A 25,192-nucleotide genomic window follows, 5' to 3' on the forward strand; every position below is an offset into this window, starting at 1 on the left:
GCCGAGGCTCGATTAGAGTGTCCGCCAGCGCTCGGGAGCCTTCGGACTGGAGGCGGTGGAGAGCCGAGGCTCGGGAACACCCGGACTCGGGGGCGTTCGGCTCCGCTCGGCTCCACTTCGGGCGGGCTCGGCTCCCGCTCGGGGCGAGGCAGCGGAGTGTGCGGCGCGGGATTCTGTGGGCCCGGCTGCGCTGCGTTTGAGGCCGGAGGCCCTGCTGTTCGGCACGACCGGCACCGCGGCTTCCTAGGCACTGAGGAAGACTAGCGCAGGGCCGCTCGGAAACCCTCGGGCAGCCTCGGACCTGTTCGGCTCGGCTCGGCCCCGCACTTCGGGGCCGCTTCGGCCCTCGTCGGTTCTGGACTGTCAGCCGTCAGCTCGACTCGACTGGGCCGCTTCGTATCGGTTCGGCCCCTGTTCGGGAGGCTTCGGCTCGGCTCGGCTCGGCTCGGCGGGCCGGCTGACCTCCTCCAGCTGCGCGCTTCGGGCGGCAGCGCGGGCTTCGGGTGGCCCCGGCCGGCGCCTTCGGGCGGGCTCGGCGGAGTCCGGATGGAGGACTCGGACGCGGCCGCCAAGCAGCTGGGCCTGGCCGAGGCGGCGGCGGTGGCGGCCGCGGCCGCTGTGGCGGCGGCGGCCGCGGCCGCGGCGGGAGGCGAGGCGGAGGAGCCGGTGCTCAGCAGGCACGAGGACTCGGAGGAGGACGGAGACTCGGAGGCGGAGCGCGAGACGCGGCGAGTGACGGCTGTGGCGGTGATGGCCGCCGAGCCCGGGCACATGGACCTGGGCTCCGAAGCCCTGCCGGGCCCCGACGAGGCCGCCGCGGCCGCCGCCTTCGCAGGTAGTGCCGCCGGTCCGCGGCCCCGCACCTGCTTGCACCTGCCCTACACGCACTCACCCCGCGGGCATCTGCCCAGCGTGCCCCTTACCTGTCTCCCACAGGCACCTGTCCGCACATACCCCGGTGACCATTCTGCCCATTCGCCCAGCACATGCCTTGCACTGACCTTGTGTGCCCTGTCGTCCCTGCACACCTGCCCTGTGTGATCATCTGGGCCTTGGCCTGCATACCTGTTCTCTGAATCCCTTTCCTTGGGTCAGCTCTTCCCCTCCTGTTCAGCACTACACACTCCTTCCAGAACCTTCTCAGCTCCTGCCTCTTGCCCTGACTGCCCTCTCCTCTGTTTGTCCTGGGAACTGCTGACACGTTGGGTCAGACGTGGATCCTGTCCTTGGGGAGCCAGAGGGTGGATTCATCTGGTAACCTGGAATCTTAAGGGCCAGCTCGGGTGTGATCTGAGTGTTGGGGAGGAAGATGGTACCCGAGGGTGCAGGTGTGCAGGGCTAGGCCAGGATGGTCTTTGGGGACAATGACTCCAGAGGCCTCGGACTCCCCTTTCAGTCTCTCGTGTTTCCCCCATTTCCTTTATGGATCTTCCCTCCCACCAACTGCATTCCCTAAATTTCCATTCCCAGAGGAAGACCTGCATGGCTGCTGGGCCACATTTTGTTTCTTGCCACACGGAACATTCTTGTTCTCAACTATCTTGACCCGTGGAGCTGGAACTGTGCCCCAAAGCACCCTTAGGCAGGGCTTCCCCAGACCACCATCCTGAGGAAGGCAGGGACTTTCCCAAAGTTGTGTCCCTTCCCAACTGCAGTCTCCTGAGTGGCCCTTGAGGATGTGGAGTTGAGTGCCGGAACCCGTGGAGGGTGCTGTCATCGCCGTGTGGCTCAGCGCTTTTCCTGTAAGAAGCTTGGTGGACTGGGTACCCAGGGACAGCAGCTGATCCTGGTGTGTGGTCCTGCTTGCTGTGGGTGTTCATCCAGCCTGTAGGTGCTGCGTGGGAGTCAGCAGCCCGCCCAGCCCCTCGGGTCTGCAGGCTGTCTCTCTGGGGTTCCCACACAAGCAGGAAAGAAGGCCTGTGGCACTTCAAGGGTCCAGTTTCATGGCTGGACTCTGGTTTGACATAGGGATTGTGGACCATGCCACTTTTTGCAGGCTGATGTCCTTGCACATATTTTTCTGGATGCAGAAAAGAAACATGATGCCGCCTGTCACATCAGAGAAACGTTTTATTGTATGTTTTCCTGCAGAACCTTATAGTTGTGTTTTTGCATGTGTAAAGCATGAGAACTTTCATTACAAATTCCTATGGTCAGGTGATTTCTAGGTTTAAGTAACTCAGTGGGACTTGATGCCCATCCGAGGCTACTTTCTCTGGGCAGGCAGCTTGCACCGTGAGCACGTGATCATGAGACCTCTGGACAGCGGGGCTCACTGGGGCATGGCGTGTAGTCTGGTAGAGGACACAGACCGGGAGCAGGCGCGTAGTGAGGTTGGGTGAGTGGTGGCTTAATGGATTGTGCAGGACTCTTCCAACCAGGATTTTTCAGCACCTCCCATGTGCTAGGGACTGCCCTGGGGACTGGACACTTTAGAATGCCTGTGACCAAGGCCTAGGAGCATGGGGGACAGGCTGTGCAGGGGTGGGCCATGAGCAGGAGGGCGTCACAGGTGTCTGAGTTTGGGGGAGCAGGGGGAAGGTGGGGTGTGGCATGCCAGCATGGGGGGATGCTGCTGGCAGGGACCTAGAGCAACGCTGTGAGGGCCGCAGTGGGCGGCACTGGGGTATGGCAGGTCAGCCATGCTTTTCAGAAGGAAGAGGTGTCTGATTGTAGGTGAGGCAGGTAGAGGTGAAGAGGGAGGGAGGGGGCAGTGACCACAGGGGTGTGGGTGGGCAGGAGGGGCCCCACCTGGAGGGGAGGCGGGCTAGAGGGAGGAGAATCTGCAGAGGCTATGCTGTCCCGTGTCTGATGGTAGAATGGGAAGAGTGCTGACCGCAGGCATGTGGTTTTCTCCTGGAAGGGAGTGTGAAGCCAAGTGTGGTGCGGCAGAGCCCACGGCCAGCCCAGTGTCACGTCGGCTGGGCTGCTCTGGGATCCTTCTGCAGTAAAAGGCGCTTCTATCCCCATCTCCTAGAGGGTCTTGATCGTTTAGCGGCCAGTCTGAGCAGGTTGGAGGCATAGGCGCCTGATGGGAGTGCTGAGCCAGGGTCCTGGTGGGAGTCCGCTGGTTCTGACACTGTGCTGACTCTCCCCCTGTGTTGCAGAGGTGACCACTGTGACGGTGGCCAATGTGGGTACCTCCGCAGACAACGTCTTCACCACGTCCGTGGCAAATGCAGCCTCCCTCTCAGGACATGTTCTGGTAAGATGCTCTGAACTTCAGCCGTGGGCTCCTCCCGGAACCCTGGATGATGGCCCTCGCCCCTTGGATACCCACCAGGCTGCCCCAGGCGCGGAAAGAAGGTGCAGCAGCTGCCCTGCTTTCCGGGGGCCTCAGAGCCATGCTCCTGGAGGGAGAAATGAGGGCTGAGGCAGAAGCAGCCTGTGGAATATGGGCTCAGAGGAGGGACCTCAGGTGGCAGCCTGGGGACAGTGCCTGGACCCTCTTTGCCAGATGGCTGCAGAAAGGGGGACTTTCCTAGGACCTTTGCTGGAACTGTTGGTCACGGTTACTCTCTAACCTTGATCGCACACCTGGGACACTGTGTGCCCAAAAGCCAAGTCACTGTCATTGGAACAGCCACAACCAGAAAACGCGCACTTAGTTCCAGCAGCGGCAGTATGGGGAAGGCTGGGAGTGCAGGGCTGGGAATGTAGTTGATTTTGATGGTGTCTGGACGCTACAGGGTGATAGCCAGGTGGGGATTTCATGCTTCCAGCCTGTTGGCTTCCCTGCGGCAGACTGTGTCCCATCCTCCTTCCTTGGAGAGGCCGGGCAGGGGGCCGGGGCCCAGGCCCGAGCCTGCGCTCCCTGGCTGGGGTGCTCCAGGAGCTCAGAGGACAGGAACACTCTGAAGCTCATGTGACTGGCTGGAGGCTGACGGCACGGAGAGGGGTCTCAGGTAGCCGCGTACTCCTGTTTGCCTTCATAAGAAAAATACCCTGATTATCAAGTGAACACAGAGCATCCCTGTTTGCCCGTGTGTTTGGAGTGGCCCAGGCACATGTGCATGTGTCCTGGCTGAGGTGTATGAGCACAGGTCTCAGCTGCGGTGCCCACACTCCTCGACAATACTCACTTCCCCTGATTGGCAAGTGGCTTTTTCATGTAGGAAAGGGTCTCGCTGTGCCTTGGGTGGGTTTACCTACTCCACAAGAGAGCACTGTGACACTCAGAGCGCTGGTCAGGGCAGGTGCCGGGAGGGCTCTCGCCTACCCAGGGCCGCTTCAGTTTCCAGATCACCGTGTGCCCAGCAGCAAGGGTGGGCCTCAGCCCGCAGGAGGGCGCCCTGTAGTCTCCACTATGGTGGGGCGTGAGGTCCCTGCAGGCCAGCAGCGAGGAGCATGGGTGGGACTCAGGGTGGCGCTGAGAGGGAGTCTGGCAGGGCCTCCGCTGTGATTGTAGCCATGGCCTCAAAGCCCTCCCTTGAGACCTGTGACCTTGCAGGAGCTGCTCAGGTGGGTGGGAGGGTTTCCTGCATCTCAGGGTGTTCAGAAAAGTCGCCTTCCCTCACCCCTATGGGCAATCCTGAGCATTTACTCAGGGCCTTTCTTGTTCTTGGCTATGTGTTTAGCAGCGTCTTTGAAAAAGACCTGCAAGGAACGGTAGGCATTCCCTCGTGGGTGACAACGAACCGTGTGTAGAGCCACATCCCATCATGCCAGGGCCATGCCCCGCAGCCATCATTCGGGCAACTCACAGAATGTCCCTTCTGTAGTCTGGCAGGACGGCCCTTCAGATTGGGGACAGCCTGAACACTGAGAAAGCCACGCTGATTGTGGTGCACACAGACGGCAGCATCGTGGAGACCGCCGGGCTGAAGGGCCCCACCGCCCCCCTCACCCCAGGTGCCGCCCCTTCCTGCTCCAGCTTTCCAAGCAGCACGAGCAGCACATCACCAGTGTGCACAGCTTATCCTGGGGAGTGACTTACTTGTTTTTGTGGTAAATTTAGAATATCAAATGTTATTAAGTTTAAGTAGAAAAAGTGGAATTTCCCAGGGTGAGGGAGGGTTGCCCAGAGCTGAAGGGGGCGATGCTGCTCAATGGGAATAGCCGAGAGCTGCTGGAGAATGTTCTAGAATGGAGCCAAGTTGGCCGCACTGCTGGTGACTCTGGGGCTTCCGCATCTTACTTCCCAAACGCTCTCTGCCCAGGCCCCCAGTCTCCCGCAGCCCCCCTCGCCCCCGGCCAGGAGAAGGGAGGCACTAAGTACAACTGGGACCCGTCGGTGTACGACGGCGAGCTGCCTGTGCGCTGCCGGAACATCAGCGGCACGCTGTACAAGAGCCGGCTCGGCTCAGGTGAGGACACGCCAGCCAGGCCTGCTGCCCACCCTGACCCCCTTCCCTTTGTCACCCCAGTGCCCCTGGGCTGGAGGACACCAGGCGGTTAAGATGGGAGGTGTGGGCAGCTCTGGCCCTGGTAGCCGCCACTGAGGCCCCAGTATTGGGGCAAATGGAGAAAGCACAGGGACCTGTAGGGGGCAGGGCTGGAACATGGTTCTGGGGTCAGCTTGGCAGCCATGGCAAAGGGTTCTGGATGTGTGGCAGATGTCACGAGCTTGGCGGGGGATGCGGCTGAGCTGCAGGGGCTGTGGATGGAGGTGGGGTGGCTGAGCAGGTGGTCAGGGAGCAGCTGGGAGGGTGGCTGCAAGGAGAGAGGCCCGGTTGCCTATTGGGCGAGCATAGGAGCAGGTGAGCGAGGACAGGCAGCTGGGAGCTCTGCTGGGGTCTGGGCAGGAGCGGTGGGGGCAGGTGTCGCTGACGGGCATCGTTTCAGGAGGCCGGGGGCGGTGCATCAAGCAGGGGGAGAACTGGTACAGCCCCACGGAGTTTGAAGCCATGGCGGGAAGGGCCAGCAGCAAGGACTGGAAGAGAAGCATCCGCTATGCAGGCAGGCCGCTGCAGTGCCTCATCCAGGTAGGCCTGAGGTGTGCGGCCCCTGGGGGGGGCTCTGAGCCTGGCACCCCAGTGCCCCTGCCCCCAGTGTCTGCTGATGTTCAAAGAGGACAGTGGGATGGTGTCCTGAGGAATGTGTGAGGTGACCTAGTCGCTTCTGCCTCACAGCCTCTTATTAAAGGCCACCCCCGCTGCCTCGGTTTGCTCATGCAGGAGGGGCTTCTGATTCCTGGGTCCTCCCAGGCTCTGTGGGTGTTGATACGGTTATGAGCCCGTGGGCTCTTCCTGCCTCCTGCCGCCGGTAGTGGTGCTGTAGGAAAGAGAAGTGTGAGGCAGAGGAGGCTCTGAAAGCTGCAGGATTCCATCTTCCCGGGCGAGGATAAGCAGTAAACCTGGCTGCAGGCTTCTCGTGGGGCTGATAGGCATCAGGGCCGGCCTCCCGCGCACCATAGCTCTTCTCCATTTCAGGACGGGATCCTCAACCCTCATGCTGCCTCCTGCACCTGTGCCTCCTGCTGTGATGACATGACCTTGGTAAGTGGGGGGCCCTCCCTAGAGGTGGCCACTGGGCGAGCCCTCAGCCCTCCTTGGCACCATCCTCACTCCTGGTGGGACTCTTTGCCCCTTGTCCCTGGCACCCCTGCAGCTGGCCCAGAGCTGTGCCAGTTGCTCTGCTTTGCAGAGGCCTCACATGTTGCCCGTGGCGGGCACGTCAGAGGAAATATCCTTAAGTGATGGAAAGTTCCTATAATATCACCATCTCAACCCCAGAACCACATCATATATATATATGATATATATATATATATATACATTTTTTTATGGTTACAGTGAATGTATATGTCTTTTATATTCTGCTTTTTTTAAATTTATGTCATGAAAATACTATACTGAACTTATTCATACATAGAGCTTTTAATGTGTTTTGAAATGCTTCCTTATCCCGAATTCTCAACTGTTTCAGGATGAATGGATATTCCATTGATTTTAACATATACTGTCGTGTAGCTTTCCAAAGCATTCAATATTATTTTGAATGTTTAAACTACTGAATGAGATTTCTTCACTTCGAGTGCTCATCTGGTTAATGATTAGGAGATAGGATGAGGTGGAGAAGAGTCAGTTAGAGAGACGTGATGTTCTTGGCTGGGAAAACTAAATGAATGTTCAGGAATTGTTTAGTTGATGTAGCCCCTAAATGTGATTACAGTGGAATAACCAACAGGATATTTTTGAGAAAGTAAAATAAAGTTCACTTAGAAAAGCTAATAGGTGAGGTTCTCAGAGATCTGTGGAGTAGAAGGCAGGTCAGAGGGAATTGGTTCCATCGGGGAGCTTACAACAAGTGGCAGAATTATTCATAGTCACTCCAAAACACTGAAATACTTAACTGTGAATCTGGCAAAACATGCACAGAACTTGTACTGAAAACTAGAAACTGCTGTTGGAAGAAACCAGGGGAGCCAGCCCGTTGGGAGCCACACGTGGACAGTGTGTCTGTGGTTGGGAGCCACACGTGGAGGGTGTGTCCGTGGTTGGAGACCCCGCACAGTAAAGATGGCAGTTCTTCCTAAATTGACATTTCCTACAGAGCCCCAGCAGGGTTCCTCATAGACATAAACAAGCTGATCCTAAAATTTGTATGGAAAGGCAAAGGAAATAGAGCCAAAGTAGCTTTAAGGAAGAAGACTAGAATGGGAAGAATCATGGCTGGAGTTTAAGATTTGCTACATTGTTACCGTGATGAAGACCACGTGGTACTGACAGAGGGAGAGACCCCAGATCCAGGGAGAACACCAGACAGGCCACTAGTGGTATGGGACAGTTGGACATTTGTGGGCACAGGAACTTACTAACGAATTCAAAATGGATCACAGGTCCAAATTTATCCAAAACATAAAACTAAAATTTTTAGAAGAAAACTCAGGGAATGTCTTTGTGACTCTGAGTTAGACCTAGGGTTTCTCAGACATGAAACCAAAGGCCCAGTCTACAAAATAAAAAGTCCATTGGACTGCATCAAATATTAAAATTTTGGCTTCCACCTCAGGAGTGGTGGTGTGATGAGATCTGTGGACCAGCTCCCCAGGGAAATAACAGTTAACAGGGAGAATTATAAAAGATCAACCACTTAAGGTGTTGAGATTGTCCGGACACACAATAAATGAAGAATTATTTATCCAAGAAAACGAACTGCATCTCAGAACAGGGCGCAGTAGAGCCGGGGCAGGCCCCCTCCTCGACCCTCCAGCTTAGTGTAAAGGACGCCCCTCCCCATGGGCGTGGCCAGCTGCTGGCTCCTCCCACACAGCCCCGAGGCGAGGGGTGTTGCCGGGAGGCATTTCCTGCCTCTACCCTGCTCCAAGTTGCAGAGCTGCACTCCAGGCACCAGAGAGGAGAGACTGGGGGCTCCCCTTCCCTCACCAGTCTCTCCGAGAGCAGAGGCCCCACTAGGCACAGCAGGGCGGGGAACCGTGGCCACGCTTGCCCATGGCCCAGCTTGCTTGGTGGGTTGAGGTCCCTGCCGTGAGAGGCCAGCCAAGAGGACCAGAGACCACCGCCCCTGCCAGAGCCCTGCGCACAAAGCGGGGCTGCCTCCTGAGGGACGGGAGCACCATCCACCCCCAGCCTGGGACAGCGCATGTGGGAGGCGAGCTGAGCGCCCTGTGGGACAAGAACGGAGCCCCTGCTCAGGGCACCCCGAAGTGATTTGGGGATGGGGGCTGTTTGCACAGGGTGTTGTTGGAAGCAGCAGGCAGCCTCCTGGGGAGTGCAGACAGCTCCGGGTGGCTGCCCACAGCCAGGAAGCGCGTGTGTGTGCCCAGGCTGTCTCGGATGGCAGGGGCACCCACCTCGTGCTGTGGGGAGACTCTAGGGCAGGGTGATGCCAAGCCCCAAGCACATCAGTCCGTGAGGAGGACATCGTGTCCATGCTATATAGCACCTCCCTTGAAATGCCTGGTTTTCAACAAAAAGTTGTAAGATGTGCAAACAGGAAAGTGAGCCAAATGGAAGAACCAGGTGACAGATGCTGCCCTCGGGGGCCTGCCAGGCAGCTCACAGACAGCGGCTCCCAAGTGCCTTCTCTGCTGCCTGCGCCCAGGGGAGCCACATGCAGAATCGGCAGGAGTCTGGTCTGCACACGGCCTCCCCAGGACTCTGCAGCCAGGCTGGAACCACACAAGTGTGTTTGGCCCACAGCCCCGAGATCCCAGTGCTGACCTGGGCCTGCTGGGGGTCCCTGGGCTGCTGGCAGCAGCCGTCTTCTCACCTGCGCTCACACGGTGGAGGCAGAGTGCTCTGGCATCCCCCATGAGGACATTGCACCCTTGGGTCAGGCCCCCTCTCATGGCCTGTCACCTGTTGTCACTGCCTCAAACTCAGCCACATGGGGTTAAGAGCCTCAACACACAAACTTTGGGGACACGGTTAAGCCCGGGTGTGAGGTCCGAGTCCCAGCAGACGGAGAATGTCTAGGAGAGACAGAAATCACAAAAAAGCAGACAAGAGGGCCGAGTGGCTTCCTGGCCCTCACAGCAGTCGGGCCAGCGACCCTGCACAGCAGCAGCGGCAAGTTGGGGTGTCTGCTGTGCACAGCCGTGCCCTGAGGCCTTGGGAGGTGCCATCAGTGGGCCTTCTCTGCAGGGGCTCCATGCCCTCTCTGCTTTGTTGTCACTGGTCCTATCAGGGTCATCAGGAATGCTATGGGCTGCCTTCCTTGGCATCTGGGTGAGGCGTCTGCTGGCAGGTTCTCCCAGGCTCCCCTCTCTTTGTTTCCCACTTGTCCTCTGGGAGTTCCTGTAAACTCAGCATGTGGACAGTGCTTGTTCTTGTCTTGCGCTGTCATTCTTTTTGGAAGTGTCTCCTCTGGCACCGCAAGGACTTGGTGTTAAAGGAAGGTGACATGTTTGCGCACAGCTTCCCGTCTTGTGTTCTCGCTATGTCACCTTTGCAGCCACAGATGATGCCACAGGAACAGGAGGCCGGCAGCTGCATCCATCCCAAGCATTTCCTTCCATGTCCCTTTACTTTTCCCCAGAGCGGTCCTGTCAGGCTCTTTGTCCCCTACAAAAGGCGCAAGAAGGAGAGTGAGCTGCCCACAACACCCGTGAAGAAGGATTCCTCCAAGAACATCACACTGCTTCCCGCCACGGCCACCACTGCCTGTGAGTCCACAGAGCAGGGCCTCCCCTCATTTGTCTGGTGTTGGGTGTGTTGTCCTGTCATGGTGAGCCCGTGGCGCCCTTCCCGCCACCTGCCTGGCGGGCTCGTCTGCCTTGTTCAGGGCAGAGTGTAGCGCTGGGCACGCGGCCCACACTCAGGAAGGCCTCCCGACCCTTCTGCTCCTTGGGGTGCCCCCGGCAGGATTTCACACTCAAGCCAAGATGGGGACCTCCTCATCGGGGCCCGGCCTTCAGGGTGGGCCTCCGCCTTTGCACATCCTGATGGAGCCTCTGCTTTCGGTTTCAGCAGCTGAAAACATGCCCCTGTATGTGTAAGACCGAGGCAGGCGTCCAGGAGAGGGGAACGCAGACAAAGGAGAATCTGGCTCTTTTAAACTGCAAAACGGAGAGAGGTGGTAATGGGAATGTACCAGCAGTTAACACACGTGGCAGATACAAGAAAGATACATGATAGATACTTAGTTGGAAGCCCTAAAGTTGAATTTCCCAGTTCACAGAGAAGCATTGGCTGTCTCACCCGAGTCCCATGGGGGGTGAATAAGGGTGACCTGTCTGCCAAGAGGCGATGGACTCGCAGAGATGCAGCGGGGTGTGGCAGTTCTCTGTCTTCAGCATCGATGAAAACCTGCTTTGTGATTCACATGCAAAGCAGTTCTCAAATTCCTTTAAAATTTTCCTGTATTTTGTTTTACGACTGCGCAATCCATTCCCTTATCCAGAGTTGAGCAGTATAAGCACGTGCGGTAGCAACTGTCCCCGTGGGCCTGGGGTCCTCGGCCTGCCGGCAGGAGGCAAAAGCTATGTCTGGCTCCAGCCCCAGGCTCCCAGGGCTTTCTGACCTCTGAGGGCTGAGCCACCACCCGGCTGTGTGGTGAAAAGGCTTTTGCTTCTCCAGTCACCGTGACCCCCTCAGGGCAGATCACTACCTCCGGCGCACTGACCTTTGACCGGGCGTCCACCGTGGAGGCCACGGCCGTCATCTCAGAGAGTCCGGCCCAGGGCGATGTCTTTGCTGGGGCCACAGGTGAGTGGTCTCGGCACCTGCCCCACGTGGCTCATGCGCACTGTACCCTGCTGAGTCGGATTGCGGGTGGCCCCGTGTTCTCAGGAGCCTGCCTGGCCAGGCGGGGCTGGTGGGCGCGGTTGGGTGTGGCAGAGACCACGTGACCTGGGAAGCTGGAAGGCCTTGCAGAGCCGACCAGCTCCCATGCTAGACCAGCACTGTCTGTGGTGTGTATTGTAAATATTCTCATAACCACATCATGAAAGTAAAAAAAACAGTTGAAGTTAATTTTTGCATTATGTTTTATTCCACCCAGTGTATCCCAGACATTGTCTTGCAACAGTTCAGACTCACCCTGTTTCTGGGGCTCGGGAGCCACACGTGGCCAGAAGCCTATTGGGTGGTGCACCTGTGGGCAGTCTGAGGTCTAAGATCTGTGCAGCCACCCTGGGTCTCGGCTGTCTCGCCCCTTTCCTGATAGTTCAAGAAGCAGGGGTGCAGCCCCCGTGCAGGGTCGGCCACCCGGAACCCCACTACCCAGGGTACCAGGACAGCTGTCAGATCGCACCGTTTCCAGAAGCTGCACTGCCAACGTCTCATCCTAAAATAGGTCAGTGTGAGAGGGCTCACTGCACATGCAGGTTGTTACCCTCAGACCTGCTTCTTACGGAAGAATTTCTAAGCAGAGTCGGGCCTGTTTGGGTTTTTGTGCCGACGTTGCAGTGCAGGGGCTGGCAGAGCAGGCTGCTGCCTGTGTCTGTGATGCAGCTGCTTCTGCACGGCCACGCTGTCGGGCCCTTCCCACGAGGGCTGTTTGCGGCCCGTCTGCCCCGTGGGGATGCGTGTTCCCTGGCAGGGCCGTGGTCTCTCCGTGTCCGGTGCAGGAGTGAGTGGCGCGCGCCCGGCCTTACAGGTAACAATGGCGTCAAGGCATGTGTGGATTCTGTGGATTTTCATCTCACTGCATGTTTGGACACTTTTAAAGGGAGTGTCATAGTCCTCGCTGGTGGATGTTTATGTTTTTACGTTTATATTTACAAGGTAGAAACTTGTTCCCAAGTCCTACAGAAACATCGCCTTCCCAGTCTCATGTGCTTATGTCCTGATTCTCTGCTGCCTCTTTAAACTCCTTCCGTCCCGCAAGCTTACTAGTCTGCCGCCTTCCCTACAGCTTGTCCCACACTGGCCTGGGGTGAGCTCCTTGGCCGGGTCATGTCGCTCGTAAATCTCCTGGGCTTGGGGCCGGCTCCTCAGCCCACCACCACCTGCACACTGGCTGTGGTGTGGACTCGCGGGTTCCTGTCTTACTCAGTGGGTTGTGACTTGCTACTGTCGGAATTTTATGCGGAATACTGCAGATGTGGCCAGCAGGAGCCCGCCCAGTTGCTGCTGCGTTCTCTGTCCTTGACCTGCCCTCTTTGAGCACTTCCTCCATGAGTCCCGACCCTTTGGGAGGCAGGTGGTGGGCGAGAGCTGTATTGACTGCATCCATAGTTCTCCTGTTGGGGTTCAAAATGGGCCATGGCGTTTTTCCTGGAAGGCCAGATGTTAGACCTTTAACGGTACACCCTCGGCACACTCTCTGCTGGTGGGTGTCTCTGCCTCAGGCCCTCTGTGGGCAGAGGTGGGAGGTGTGCATGCCTGCACGTGTGTCTGTCTACATGTGTGGAGTCCCCAGTTCCTGCCTCCGACCAAGGTTCCTTCTCGCTTCCTCCCTTTCATGGTTTGACTTCCTGCAGCCTGGAGAACCAGGCCCCACCACCTGCATCCGTCCCCCGTGAGAGTGGCCACAGGTGTCCAGGACATGCAGCCGGGAGCTGCTGAGTCTTTTGTCTGGCTCAGGGTTCATGCAGTCTAATGTGGAGCCAGCCTCGCCCATCTCTGTCCTCATGGGCAGGGAATGCTTTGGGGCGCCCCACAAACGTGCTGCCTGTGAACATCTGGTTCCATCCTCACTCGGACACACGTGGCAGGCTTGGCAGGTGCCCTCGGTGTTGGCATTGGGAATCGTCAGTGTGTTCAGAACGCCTCCCCATCTCTGGAGCATTCTCAGAGGGGTTCATGTGCCATTCATGTCTACTGATCACTGGCTACCCTGTGCTCCAGCACTGATGGGAAATTTTAGTGGTAGGAGCTTTGAAGCTAGGAAACATATTAATTCTGTGTGTCGTTTTGCTTTCTAAACATTCTAGTGTTGACTGCCCTGCCGGCCCTGGCCGCACCCCCCTCCACCCCTACCAAGGCTGTCTCTCCTGCGGTGGTCAATGGGCTGGAGATGTCAGAACAGCGGAGTTGGCTGTACCTGGAAGAGATGGTCAACTCCCTGCTAAGCACAGCACAGCAACTCAAGACGTTGTTTGAACAAGCCAAGCAGGCCAGCTCCTACCGAGAAGCTGCCGCGGCCCAGGCCAGAGTTCAGGCAGACACTGAGCGGAAAGAGGTACTGCTTGCATGGGTGGGAACAGCGGGCCCGTGGCCACCAGCCCCCGCCCCAGTGTCCACTGTCACCTGGGCCAGCTGGCGGTGGTTATGGTGGCTTACAGAGCTCACCCCCCACTTTCTGGGAATGGAGGACCCAGAGAACCATTTACAAGAGAAGCGTTTCTCATAAAATTGGGTAAGGGATTGGTGTTTGTGGTTTTTGTAAATGAGATTTTTTTGGGGGGGAAAAATGTGATTGGGGCAGATGCACAGATGCCACAGTGTGGGCACCCCGCAGGGGAGGGGCTGGGGTTCTGGGTGGTTGGCGTGCATCTGAAGGGTGTGCTGTCAGGCACAGCTGAACATGCCCCGGCTGTGGGCATCATGTACCCCTCCAGGTTGTTGTCATGCAGTGAGAGTGCGGTTTGTATTTCATTAAGTTTGGAGAAGCGTCCTTCGGTGTGTCTGAGGGCAGACGCGCGTCTTGCCCACGGCCAGCGCCTTCCTCATGGTGGGCTCTGGCTTCCTGCATCTTGATGCCCTGCACACTGAGGCACGTAGCGGGTATCTCACTGCCTGCTTCCCTCACACTCTGAAGAAGCCGGGTCCTGTGCGTGGCCTCAAGGTTCACAAAGCGTCGTGTCCAAAACTGAGGGCATAGGTGGGGCCAAGGCTAGTGGGCCAAATGCAAGTCACCGCAGTCGGAGCGCCCTGAGGAGGGCCGTGGCCCGGCCGTGGCCGCGGCTCACCCCGCGCGGGAGGTGCTGCGGACTGCTGAACCAGGCTGAGGGAGGCCCGTCCGGAGACACACTTCCTCTTAGGGAGGCAGAGGATGTGCAGCAGGACAGTGAGGCATTTTTGGTTTTTAGTTGAGAAGTGAGCCTTCTCAGTTACAGGAAATGTGGACTGTGGTTTGTGATCAAAAGTCAAATTGATTTTTGTCCTCCAAGTTTCTGTAAGACAAACTCAAAAATTCCTACTTTTTAGGGATTAGAGGAAAGAACTTTTCAGGTTCTTAATTTTCTAAATGATTTCTTAATGTGATTAACTTGCTTTCAAGGAAGAAAAATGTTGCTGCTTCTGAAGAAAGAGTTAACTTAAAAATACTTTCTAAAAAAGTATTCCAAATGGGGGACAAATTTTATGAAGAAGAGAAAAGCCTGAGAGATTTGGGTAATCTCTACCCAAATACAGTAATGGTTACATTTTCAAATACTTGAGGATTTTGTAGATTTTTTACCACTTTCGGTTGCTAACTTAATTCTGTTAGGTCAGAAAATACACTCGGCATGGTTTCCACTCTTTGGAACTGAGTAGGACCCCCTGTGAGTCTGGTGTAGCTCCGCCCTCCTGGCACGGGGCTGGGGCTCTGCCGCCTCACTCATCCCGGTGGCTGTCGTGGCGCCCATGCCCTTCCTCGCCAGCCACCAGAGCCCCTTGTGGCTCACGTCTGGGGCCCTGAGTCCTCTTGGCCTTGGTCCCCCTGGACACCTGTCTTTGCCTTTCTGAAATGCTTTGGTGATACAGAACGTGGTTCCACTGCGGTGTCCTTCCAGCACCGTGGCGATACCCTCCTGCCGTCTTCTGCATCCACGGCCTTAGCTGTTGTCCATATCCTTGATCTCCTACACATGATGCACCTCCCTGTCTGACTGCTCCAGGAATTTCTCTGGTGTTGAGCGGTGCGCTGTGACATGCCTGCGTGGGGCTCTCTTTGCATGTGACTTTGGGTTTGCTGATGAGAGCACCTGGGGTTTGTGTTGATCCTGCTGATGAGTGTCATGTCATGGCTCCCTAGACACAGGCACACCACTCCCGCCGCACCACAGTGCACCAGGATGCACGGGGAAGCACGGCATGGTCAGGGGCATGGGCAGTGAGCGGGGAGTGTGGGCAAGTGTTTTCCACGGGAGAAACAGACACAGCAGGGCGACCAGGCTGAGGACTGGCTAGTGCGCTAGGGGCCTGGGATCTGCAGGTTGGTGGGATCTGACCTGGGGTGATCGGGGCAAATGCACAGATGCCACACTGTGGGCACCCCGCAGGGGAGAGGCTGGGGTTCTGGGTGGTTGGCGTGCATCTGAAGGGTGTGCTGTCAGGCACATGGCCACTGTCTGCAGGAGGAGCTCACCTTGGAGGGACAGCAAGGCCCAAAGACACATTGGAGCAGCGGAACACAGGAAATAAAGAGATGCGGCCAGACAGTCGAGCTGCTTGGACTTGAAGTCATTTTTCACCTGGTTTGGAAGGTTTTCAGTCACCATTTCCACAAGCATCTTTAAGGCCCCTTTTCTCTTTCTGCGCCTTCAGACACGTGTGCCGTCAGCCCCGAGCACCTGGTGTTGGGTCCCGGGACTCTACTCTCCAGGTTCGGTGGCCTCTGGTGCTCCGTCTCCTCGTCCACAGGTGCTCTCTCTGTTGTCTCCCGCAGCCAGTGAGCACGGATGGTCGTGCTTTCCGGATTTAGGATTGTAGGCTGGAACCCGTTTGGCTCTTTAGCATTCTTGAGTCCAACTAGGAGACAGAAATGATGGGTTATGCGGGAAGTTTACGGAGTAACTGTAGGGCACCAGGACACTGTGCGTCACCCAGGTCTGATGGAAAGGAGCCCAGGATGAACACATTGGGAGGGGCCCTCTGTCCAAGGCTGGTGTGTAGACCTTGTGGCAGAAGATGTGGTTCACAAGTTATCTGAGAAGTTTGCTGGTTTGGAGCTGGTCTGGAGTTTACGGGCAAGCAAAAGGCAGCCCTCTGGGAGTTGCTGGAGGAGCAGCAGTCAGAAACTGGTGGTGTGGGTGGTGACACAGGCAGGAAACCTTCAGAACATGCAGAGGCTCTGGTTTCTGTGTTGAGGAGCTGCAGAAAGGTGATTGCCAGGCTGAGGCTGTAGGAGTCCAGAGGGACTGCATTCTGAGCCTTGTGCCCACGTGAGCCCCAGCCCGTGCCGGGAGCCGTACCGCCATGCTCCCAGCAGGAGAGCTACGTGAGGGAATGTCGCCTTCACAGAACAAGGTGAAGAGCACCTCCATTGCCAAGAGGAAGTAAGTTGAAAGACTACGCAGTTCTTTTATGTAGTCCGTTACCCTGTTCACATTCCCTAGCTGGCCCCTCAGCACCGTCTTTCCCTTTAAGTCATTGATCATTTCATTACAGCTCCTTTAAACTTCTAGCGGGCCCGGCGTTTGGGTCGCCTCAGGGTCGGTCTCTATCAGCTACTCTTCCTCTAGACTCTGGACCCAGTTTTGCTTTCTTCACATGTCTAGTAATCTCCGGTTGTTTATTGGACGTTTGGATTCATTCGTGGTAGAGACTCTGAATTCTGTTGGGTTCCCTTTTCTTCCCCTGAATTGTGTTCTGGGGAGCAGTTGAGTTCCTGGCTTGCCATTGACCTCGGGGAGGCTGGCCCTACTCTCCATTAGGGCGGCTCTGTGCTGTCCTCCTCGGGCACGTCCGTGGCCCAGCAGGTGGGGAGGGTGGCTTTTCTTGGTTTTACGAGAAAGCCCAAAGTGTTTACTGCCCCTCCAGCCCCGGTGACTGCAGTCTTGGCGCCGGAGCCGCCCACGCCTGGTGGCCCTTGTGCTGCCGCGACCCTCTTCTTTCAGGAGCTGAGTCCTCTCTAGTTCCGGCCGCTTTTAATCGCTTCAAGCCTTCCAGTCATGGCTTCTCTTTGTTTTTTGTGTGGCGTCTGTGGTTGTCCGAGGGGGTCAGCCCTGCACGTGCTCCAGAGGCATTACCTGGCCTCTAGCTCCACGCTAGTCTTTTTGTTTTTTCATGATACATGGGACACACATAGCAAAAGTGGTATGCTACTCTGCGGTCCACTTTTTATCATGTAATTTCTACATATTTGCTGTTTATATTTTACCAGTCCTAAGTTTTCAAGTTCTTAATTGTGCCTGGCTTTTGCAGTTATAAGCAAGGCCTTATTTTCATGAAAAAAATCAATGTAATTAAAAAATTACAGTTGCAAATTGGCTCCATAAATATCGCCTGTTAAGTGGCAGGTGCTGGTGGAGTCAGTGAACCAGTATTGCTGGTTCTATAATTTCCCCCCTAGAATTAAAAGGGACTTGGGGTCATTTTTAAGGGTGAGAGGAAAGCTGGACGTAAGGAAGGCTGTGGAGCCATCCCCTCTCACCCCGTCAGGTCTGCCTGTCGGCCCGGCCAGTCTTTCGGTGAGGACAACTTTCTGGCCAGCTGCTCTGCAGTGCATCCCAGGAACGAAGTGAGTCGGAGGGCCGACGCTCGTGTTACTTCAGTCACCAAATCATGGGCTTCCCACCAGGACCGGGGCTGCGCACCTGCTTCCCCACAGCTGGCTGGTGCCGAGGGCTTCCCGGCCCCCAGGCCCTCCCGTCGCCGCCTGCAGCCTCTGGGCCTGCCTGCCTCCCTCCTGGGGAATGGAGCCCCACCCGCGGGGAGGGCAGGGTTGGGGCACCAACACAGACATCTGCCCATGCTGGTGAGGATGTGGGGGGAACAATTTTTAACTTTCAGTTTTACACTTTTCATCACTAATTTTTGTGGACCCTTCTTTCACAGAATAAAATACACACACATTTCCTCCCCTCAGTAAAAATTCCAAATGACAGAGGCACGAAACTGAAAGGCGGTGCGACATCATCGAGGTGTTTTAGCCTTGCTGCGGGGTCACCTCCGGCGAGAGGGAGCATGCCGCACCAGCGGCTGCCATCTTTTCTCAAGCGGGACAGCATATGAGCTCACGCCACACCGTTCTGTCTCACATTTAAGGGCCCAGAGCTGAATTCCTGTTGCACAAGATGCACGCCGACTTGGCCATCTGTCCCTGACCTCTGGGCCTCGTTCCCCCAGGCAGCAGGGGCACCAACAGCGTGTTGGCTGGGGCAACCGGAGTGTCTGACATGGCCACATTGGCAGGGCGCTCGCCCCACAAGCCTGGGCTCTGCGTTTTATTTGTAGTTTTATGTATTTCTAAGAAAGAAATATGACATGAAATCCCCTTATCTTTCAGTCTTGCTCTTTGGCAGGAGAAAGCTGAGCCTTTGTTCAGAGGGCCTGGCCTGAGCCTCTGCAGCCCCAGAGCCTCCCTCAGGTCCACGGCCTGAGCCTTTGAGTGCGGCTGGAGCCGTTGTAAGCACACTGGCCTCTCTCTCGACTGGAGACGTGATAATGTTCTCAGCCAGTTTTGTTCAAAGCTCAGTATGACCTAGAGGACGCCCGGTGGGGTGGAACACCCTGTTTCCGTGTAAGGCTGGGTGGATGCCACCAGGCTAACATGGGGAGTCTTTCTGCCTCTGTGCTGGGGGTGCAGGCGCTGCTCCTCAGGGCGGGCTGGTTGGCCTGTGTGCAACAGGTGCGGGCTGGCCACACTCAGTGCCATGTGCACTTGGCCTTTCCACATGGGGCTGACCTCTGATCTGAGCCCCCTGTTGACCACAGCACCTGGGCACAGTTCACCTGGGATCAGGACTGACAGCCTGGCAGGCCTGGCAGGTGGTCAGAGGTGCTGAGAGGCTACGCTGGAGCGTATAGGCATGAGGAGGCCCACGACACGTGTTCCTAACACGCGGGTGGTGCCGAGAAACAGCCTCAGAATGAAGAAGGAGGGCTGGGCTGGCGGCGTGCCGGCTGGCCTTCACCTGGCGGGGGCTCTCGGCAGCCTTCTGCCATGACGTGAGTGATGATATCAGGCAGCGCAGACACGGTCTCCCGTCCCTGAGCCCACGCCACAGAGGACAGGAAAGTCTTTTTGTGTTTTTTTGTTGGTATCATCAGTATACAATCACATGAGTAACATTGTGGTTACTAGATTCCCCCCATTATCAGGTCCCCACCTCCTACCCCATTAGTCACTGTCCATCAACATAGTAAGATGCGATAGAATCACTACTTGTCTTCTCTGTGATGTGCTGCCCTCCCCATGCCTCCCCCCACATTATGTGTGCTAATCGTAATGCCCCCTCCCCCCCTTATCCCTCCCTTCCCACCCACCCTCCCCAGTCCCTTTCCCTTTGGTACCTGTTAGTCCATTCTTGGGTTCTGTGAGTCTGCTGCTGTTTTGTTCCCTCAGTTTTTGCTTTGTTCTTGTGCTCCACAGATGAGGGAAATAGGAAGGTCTTATGCCAGCAAAATGTTGCTCTTTGCCAGTGGCCCTTCTGTTTGATTCTAAGGTGGGACCTGTTCGGGCTGGAGCGGAAGCACCCTGCGGGGCCCTTCAGGAGAGCTGGGGGCTGGCCGCAGGGGTCAAAGGTGGACAGAGCTCACTCGTGAGCGGAGGGCAGGATGGGGGGAAGGCTGAGGGCTGCCTGCTTTGACATTTTATTTGGAATTTTAAAAAATCAAGTGTAGCCCAGCTGAAACTCTGAAGGAGGTATTCGCCAATGCCCAGCATGGCACAGCTGTGTAATTTGCTTAGCAGAGGTTAGACGGGTGGAAGAGCAGGCGCCCTGCATCGAGGCACATGGCAGCAGAAGCCAGCGGCTGACCGCCACATGTGCCCGTGCCCCAGCCCTCACTCAGCCTCCTGCTGGCCGTCCCAAGGATGCCCACAGTGGCTCGGGCACTAGCTCAGCGCAGCCCCGGAGGCTAGGTCAGGTCGGTGCTGGCCAGGGTGCTGGCAGGGCTGTCCTGGCTGCAGATGCTCTCTGACTGTGTGCCCGCGTCAGGGAAGCACCCAGGGGTCTCGTCCTAAAGGCACTGACCCCACCTGGGCCCAGGCCTCATCCAGCCCGGAGGCTCCCCACACGTATTTCGGGGGCACGTCCCAGGCAGTGGAGGGGCTGGGCGGGGGGCTCGTGTCCAGCCATGCCTCTGCCTCCTCTCAGGCTGTGGCTGAAATCTGAAATCGGTAAGACTTTTGCTGCCCCTGGAGAAACTTCTCTATTAGTTACAGACTTCGTCTCTTTTATTTAAGGTTTTTGTCATATAAAGTAGAGGCAGGGTCAGACTAATGCTCGGATTTCCTGACATGAGTCAGTTTTGTGAATGGAAATGTGATAAATATAGCATTTTGCAAGACTGAAATTCAGAACACAGCCCTCAAAGCAGCTTGTTCTGCTCAGCGCATATGCAGAAATAGAGACGGACCGGGGAGTCGGGAGTTGGCGGTACATCAGCAGGTGTGTCTGACTTGTTTTGTGTGCTGGCCTCATGCCGACCTGCTGGCCCGCCAGCCAAGGCCCCCGTCACCACAGTGGTCCCGTGCGCTCCGGCTTGCTGCAGACCATGGCTCGCACATGTCTCCAGGTGGTGTGGACAGGGAGCTTAACGCAGGGCAGCTTCATCAGTTACACCACTAGGAGCGAGCGACCACGGACAGGCCTACTCACCTGGGCTCAGCCCTCGGTTAGAAAGGAAAGCTGCAGCCCTGTAATTTAGGGGGACGGTGTGCTCCGTGCATGGGCCGGGTGTGGTGCCGGGCGTGGAGTGCATGGCAGCTGATGCCGGAGCCTGGAAGCCCACTCCTGACCCCTCAGGCCTGCCCGGTGTCTCTGGGGCCTGGACACAGCAGACGCTCAGGAAATGTCCCCGGTGGCTGGGAACCCTGCCCTTCCTAGGTCAGGCTTTCTGTACCTGCTTGGAGATGAACTCCCCTGGGATGCAGAAAGGGTTCACACTGTAACAAGGTCCTGTCTGCACTTCCTGCAGGAGTGGGAGCCCCATGTAGGCAAAGAAGGAGCTGATCTGGGAGGGGACGGATGTGGTAGGGATGGGGACGCGGTCAGCGCCCTCAGGTCCTGGGCGCCTGCTCCTCACTGACTGCCTGTGTCCTTCTTGCAGCAGTACTGTGTCAACTGCGGCCGAGAGGCCATGAGCGAGTGCACGGGCTGCCACAAAGTCAACTACTGCTCCACCTTCTGCCAGCGCAAGGTTAGCGTCCTCCCGCCCAGTCCTGCCTGCCCTCCGCCTTGCCCTCCGCTGGAGGGGCTGCACTCTGGCCTGCACACGGCTGCCCTGGGACTTGAGGCAGTCAGCCCAGGCCGGTCTGCGCCTGCCAGGCTCATTCCCAAAGGCCGAGGCCCACCCGCCACGGCACCACCGGCTGTCCCCTGCTTCCTGTCCACCTGGGCCTTCAGCCTCCTCCGTGCTGTCCTCAGGCCCCATTAAAACCCTGGAAAAGCCGCATGCGGCGAGTGCTGTGGCTGCCACGGCATGGGGCCCGCTGCTTGTCGAGGGACCACGAGCGCCCTGTGGTGACCCCGTCCTGCCCTGCATGCCTTGTCATCGCTCAGGGACACAGGTTATGGTCATAGGCACCCAGTTCTAAGACGATTAAAGAGAATATTTCCTGGAGCAGGATTGCCAGCTCGAGGTTCTAACTTCCCCACCCTTACTCAGAGAGGAGCTGAGGTGGAGCGCAGGCCAGCAGCACCGTCCTCTCGTCTGGGTGCCCGTTTGGAACTTTCCAGTCAAGGAAGGGAAGGTGTTAGGTGGACAGGTAGATGCAAGCCCGGGCTTTTCTCACCCATGCCACATCTGCAGAAGGGAGCTGTGTTTGTTGGCACAACCCTCCCCAGCTGGGCCTCACCACTTGGCTTTCTGGAGCAGCCTTCCGTGGTCTCTGGAAACCCCCAGGAGTAGCAGGTGCTGGAGGAGGGTGGGTGGCCACCACGGGCTGGTGGGGGAACCATGCCATGCCTGGGGTCTGCACATGCTGAAGGCTCCCAGGTGCTCTGGGGCAGCTCTGAGGTGGAGCCTGTGCCCGCTGGAGGCCCAGAGAGCATTTGGCACCCATGGGTTCTGTACCCTCAGTGACCTGCTCCTCAGGTTTGCCCTCAGCGCCCAGGACCCCAGGACATACACACGTTTCTCTGTGTGTACGATGGTCCCGTCCTTAGACCCCTGAGGGGACAGAGGCATTGGCACGGGGCCTGTGCGTGTCAGGGCCCAAGTGGTGCTCTGCCTTTGGAGCTGGTCCCTGAAGCATGAGGGTGACTGGGCTCAGAGGGTTGGGCACCCCGGTGCTGGAGATGGAGGAACTGGAAGCCGGCCTGCTTTTGGCCTGAAGGTTCGTTAGGAGGCTTTAGCCCTGAGACTGGGCCTCTGTGACCCGTGCCTGGGGCCAGGGAGGGGGAGCAGGGGCCGGGCAGTGCGGCTGCACGAGGCTGGAGCTGTCCATGCACAGACATGCCCAGCTTCCCCCGGGTGGGGTCCCCAGGTCTGAGCGCAGCGCACACCTGTGGTTTAGGTGTGATCCTTGACAAAGATCGTGCTTTTCGCTTGTGCTGTCTGCTCTCCCTTGACAACTGTTGGTTTTATTTATGTAAGTTGATCTAAAGCGAATTTCAGGACCCTAATTCTCATACTGGATCCATAATGAATGGCAGACCAGATCTGGAGAGGCAGGGACCCAGCTACTTGTAATAGATGTTCAATGTCGACCTTGCAGCCGGCACGTGCCCCAATGTCCCGCTGTGTCCCCAGGGGCTGCATGGCACTGTACTGTCACTCAGTTGGACAAGGGTTGTGGCCTGTTTGGGGTGTTAGCCTGCATTTTTTCTGTCCAAATCCCATGAGTCGTGTGTTGCGTGTTACATCTTCATGGAGGTATAATTGACATGCCATAAAATTCACCCACTTACAAGTTGCAGTTCAGTGATTTTTGTAAATTGGCAGTTGTGTGAACATCCCAGTTTGGTTTTAGAACTTACAGAAGACCCCCTGGGGACCATGCACCTACTCCCGTCTGCATATCTGTCTTCTCTGAACATTTCGTGTACAGGAACCACACGACCTGTGGTCCCCTTGCACCTGGCTGGCTTCTTTCACTCAGCGCATGCCCCAGGTTCATTGTCTCAAGGTGCCATCGCTTCTGCCCTTTGATGGCAGGATCCCATCCCACTGTGGGTGGTCAGCCGGCGGCCCCCACCTCATTCCTGCCGTCCCACGGCTGGGAGCGTGTGTGAGAGCGTTTGGGTGTGTGTGTGTGCGCTCGCCACGACTACATACCTAGGAGTGGATTTTCTGGGTCACAGAGCAGCTTTGTGTTCTGAGAGGCCTTGCAGCCCCGTCCTGGCTGCAGCCGCTCCCTTAGCGACACACCAGTGTGCTGAGCGGCTTGAGCACCGTTTTGTAGCTTATTCGGTCGTTGTCTGTCTTGTTGGGGGAATGTCTGCTCAAATCTTGCCTGTTTTTTAATCGCACTGCTGGTCCTCCTGTTGAAGGGCTCGCCCCTATGTTTTCTTCATCATGTTGTTTGCAGGTGAAAGCCCTTAGTTTTGGTGAAGTCCAGTTTATCAGACAAATATTTTAATGGGGATCATGCTGTTGGTGACATAGTCATCTGAGAACCTTTGCCTAACTCCAGGTTAGGAAAAGCTCCTGTTCTCTTCTAAAACATTTGTAATCTTAGCTGTTACATTTAGGGTCATGATCCATTTTGAGTTAATTTTTGTGTAGCTGTGAAAAGCAATGGATTTGAGCCCAGCCTGTGTGAAGTTTAATTATTGTATAGTTTTACACATTTTGTTTTCAGGTAACTTCCTCATTAAAGTTTTGTTATTTTGATATAATGATTTGAGATTTTACTTCTCTATTGTAAATTAAGCCACACATACTGTAGACATGTAGGCAGCACAAAGATAATCAGCCAGGATCTGCACTTGAGTCACCTGCCAGCATTTGGGTGCCTTTGTGGCTGTTATTCACATGTGTGTTCGTATTTGTTCACATCATGTCATTTTTTTACCAGACCTGAACCCATCTGTGTCCAGGCTCACGTCGCCTCCATGAACAATGTGGTCGTGCTATCTGCCTGCCGCTGGGCCTCCTCCAGGCCCTGGTCGGCTGCAGGGAGCAATGGGTGTGGAGAGGGCTCCTGCCTCACCTGCCCTGCCTGTGGCCCGGGGCACATGGAGGAGCCGGCGTCCCACTCGGTGCCCCACTCGGTGCCCACGTCACCTGTCCATCTGCCCGAGAGCCTTCTTGCATGGCTGGCTCCAGCTTTGCTTGCTCGTTTCTGAAATCATGAATGACTTATACCGTGGGCAGCAGCGTCTGAGGCACATGTTTCTGTGTGTATGATGTTCCCGTGCTTAGACCCCTGAGGGGACAGAGGCATTGGCACAGGGACCGTGCGTGTCAGGGCCCACGTGGTGCTTGGCCTTTGGAGCTGGTCCCTGAAGCATGAGGGTGACTGGGCTCAGAGGGTTGGGCACTCAGCTAGCACAGGGCCGAGGCCTCAGCCGGGGGGACCTCTCACTCTGCTTGAGGCGCTGCCCCGGCTAAGGGCCGTGTCTTCCTTTCAGGACTGGAAGGACCACCAGCACGCGTGTGGCCAGGCAGCTGCGGTCACGGTCCAGGCAGATGAGGTCCACGTTGCCGAGAGCGTGATGGAGAAAGCGGCCGTGTGAGGGCGTGGGGCCACCACAGGCCGTGGGCCTGTGGAGGACTTTGTGGGACGCTGAGGAGGTGGGACCTTGATGGCCAGCTTACGGCGGACTCTAAGTGGCCCGTGCCCTTGGCATGAGCTCCTGCCGCCCAGAACCTGAGGGCGTTGGGGCAGCGCCGGCTGGCCCGTGGTGTCTTCTCACGGTGCTCTTTTCTATCCCTTGGATCATGGGCGTCTGGTCTGACCCACAGGCGTGTCGTGTGCTGTAACACACATGTACATACATGTGTCTGTCAATAAAGTTGATGTTTCCCTGCCCACCCGGATGGGTGATTCCGGCTTCAACCTCCCTGGTGCCAGGAGATGGGGG

At 56.9% G+C, this 25,192-nt stretch overlaps 1 protein-coding gene across 5 annotated transcripts; it reads left to right on the plus strand.

Moving 5' to 3' along the window:
• Nucleotides 1-113: 113 nt before the first annotated feature.
• On the plus strand, nucleotides 114-25,148 carry DEAF1 (DEAF1 transcription factor). Of its 5 annotated transcripts, none has more exons than XM_036875871.2 (12): nucleotides 115-835; nucleotides 3,108-3,205; nucleotides 4,722-4,851; nucleotides 5,160-5,306; nucleotides 5,785-5,924; nucleotides 6,372-6,437; nucleotides 9,943-10,069; nucleotides 10,983-11,111; nucleotides 11,407-11,700; nucleotides 13,283-13,530; nucleotides 21,273-21,362; nucleotides 24,184-24,733. In XM_036875871.2, the coding sequence occupies exons 1-12, from the start codon at nucleotides 547-549 to the stop codon at nucleotides 24,187-24,189; spliced, it is 1,764 nt and encodes a 587-aa protein (XP_036731766.2). In that variant the 5' UTR covers nucleotides 115-546; the 3' UTR covers nucleotides 24,190-24,733. The 5 variants fall into 5 exon arrangements, with proteins under 5 accessions (XP_036731764.2, XP_036731766.2, XP_036731763.2 ...); XM_036875868.2 differs by lacking the exon at nucleotides 24,184-24,733 and adding an exon at nucleotides 24,740-25,148 and having other exon boundaries at nucleotides 116-835; XM_036875872.2 differs by lacking the exon at nucleotides 24,184-24,733 and adding an exon at nucleotides 24,740-25,148 and having other exon boundaries at nucleotides 119-835; nucleotides 11,572-11,700.
• The last annotated feature ends 44 nt before the right edge of the window (nucleotides 25,149-25,192 follow it).

Source organism: Manis pentadactyla, chromosome 9, assembly GCF_030020395.1.
Source record: "Manis pentadactyla isolate mManPen7 chromosome 9, mManPen7.hap1, whole genome shotgun sequence".
Taxonomy (NCBI): domain Eukaryota; kingdom Metazoa; phylum Chordata; class Mammalia; order Pholidota; family Manidae; genus Manis; species Manis pentadactyla.

Coding starts and splice junctions, on each gene's coding strand:
- DEAF1 (XM_036875868.2), top strand. CDS start 547: ATGGAGGACTCGGACGCGGCCGCCAAGCAGCTGGGCCTGGCCGAGGCG. Junction 3,206..4,721: donor CCCTCTCAGGACATGTTCTG/GTAAGATGCTCT, acceptor TCCCTTCTGTAG/TCTGGCAGGACGGCCCTTCA. Junction 13,531..21,272: donor CAGACACTGAGCGGAAAGAG/GTACTGCTTGCA, acceptor TCCTTCTTGCAG/CAGTACTGTGTCAACTGCGG.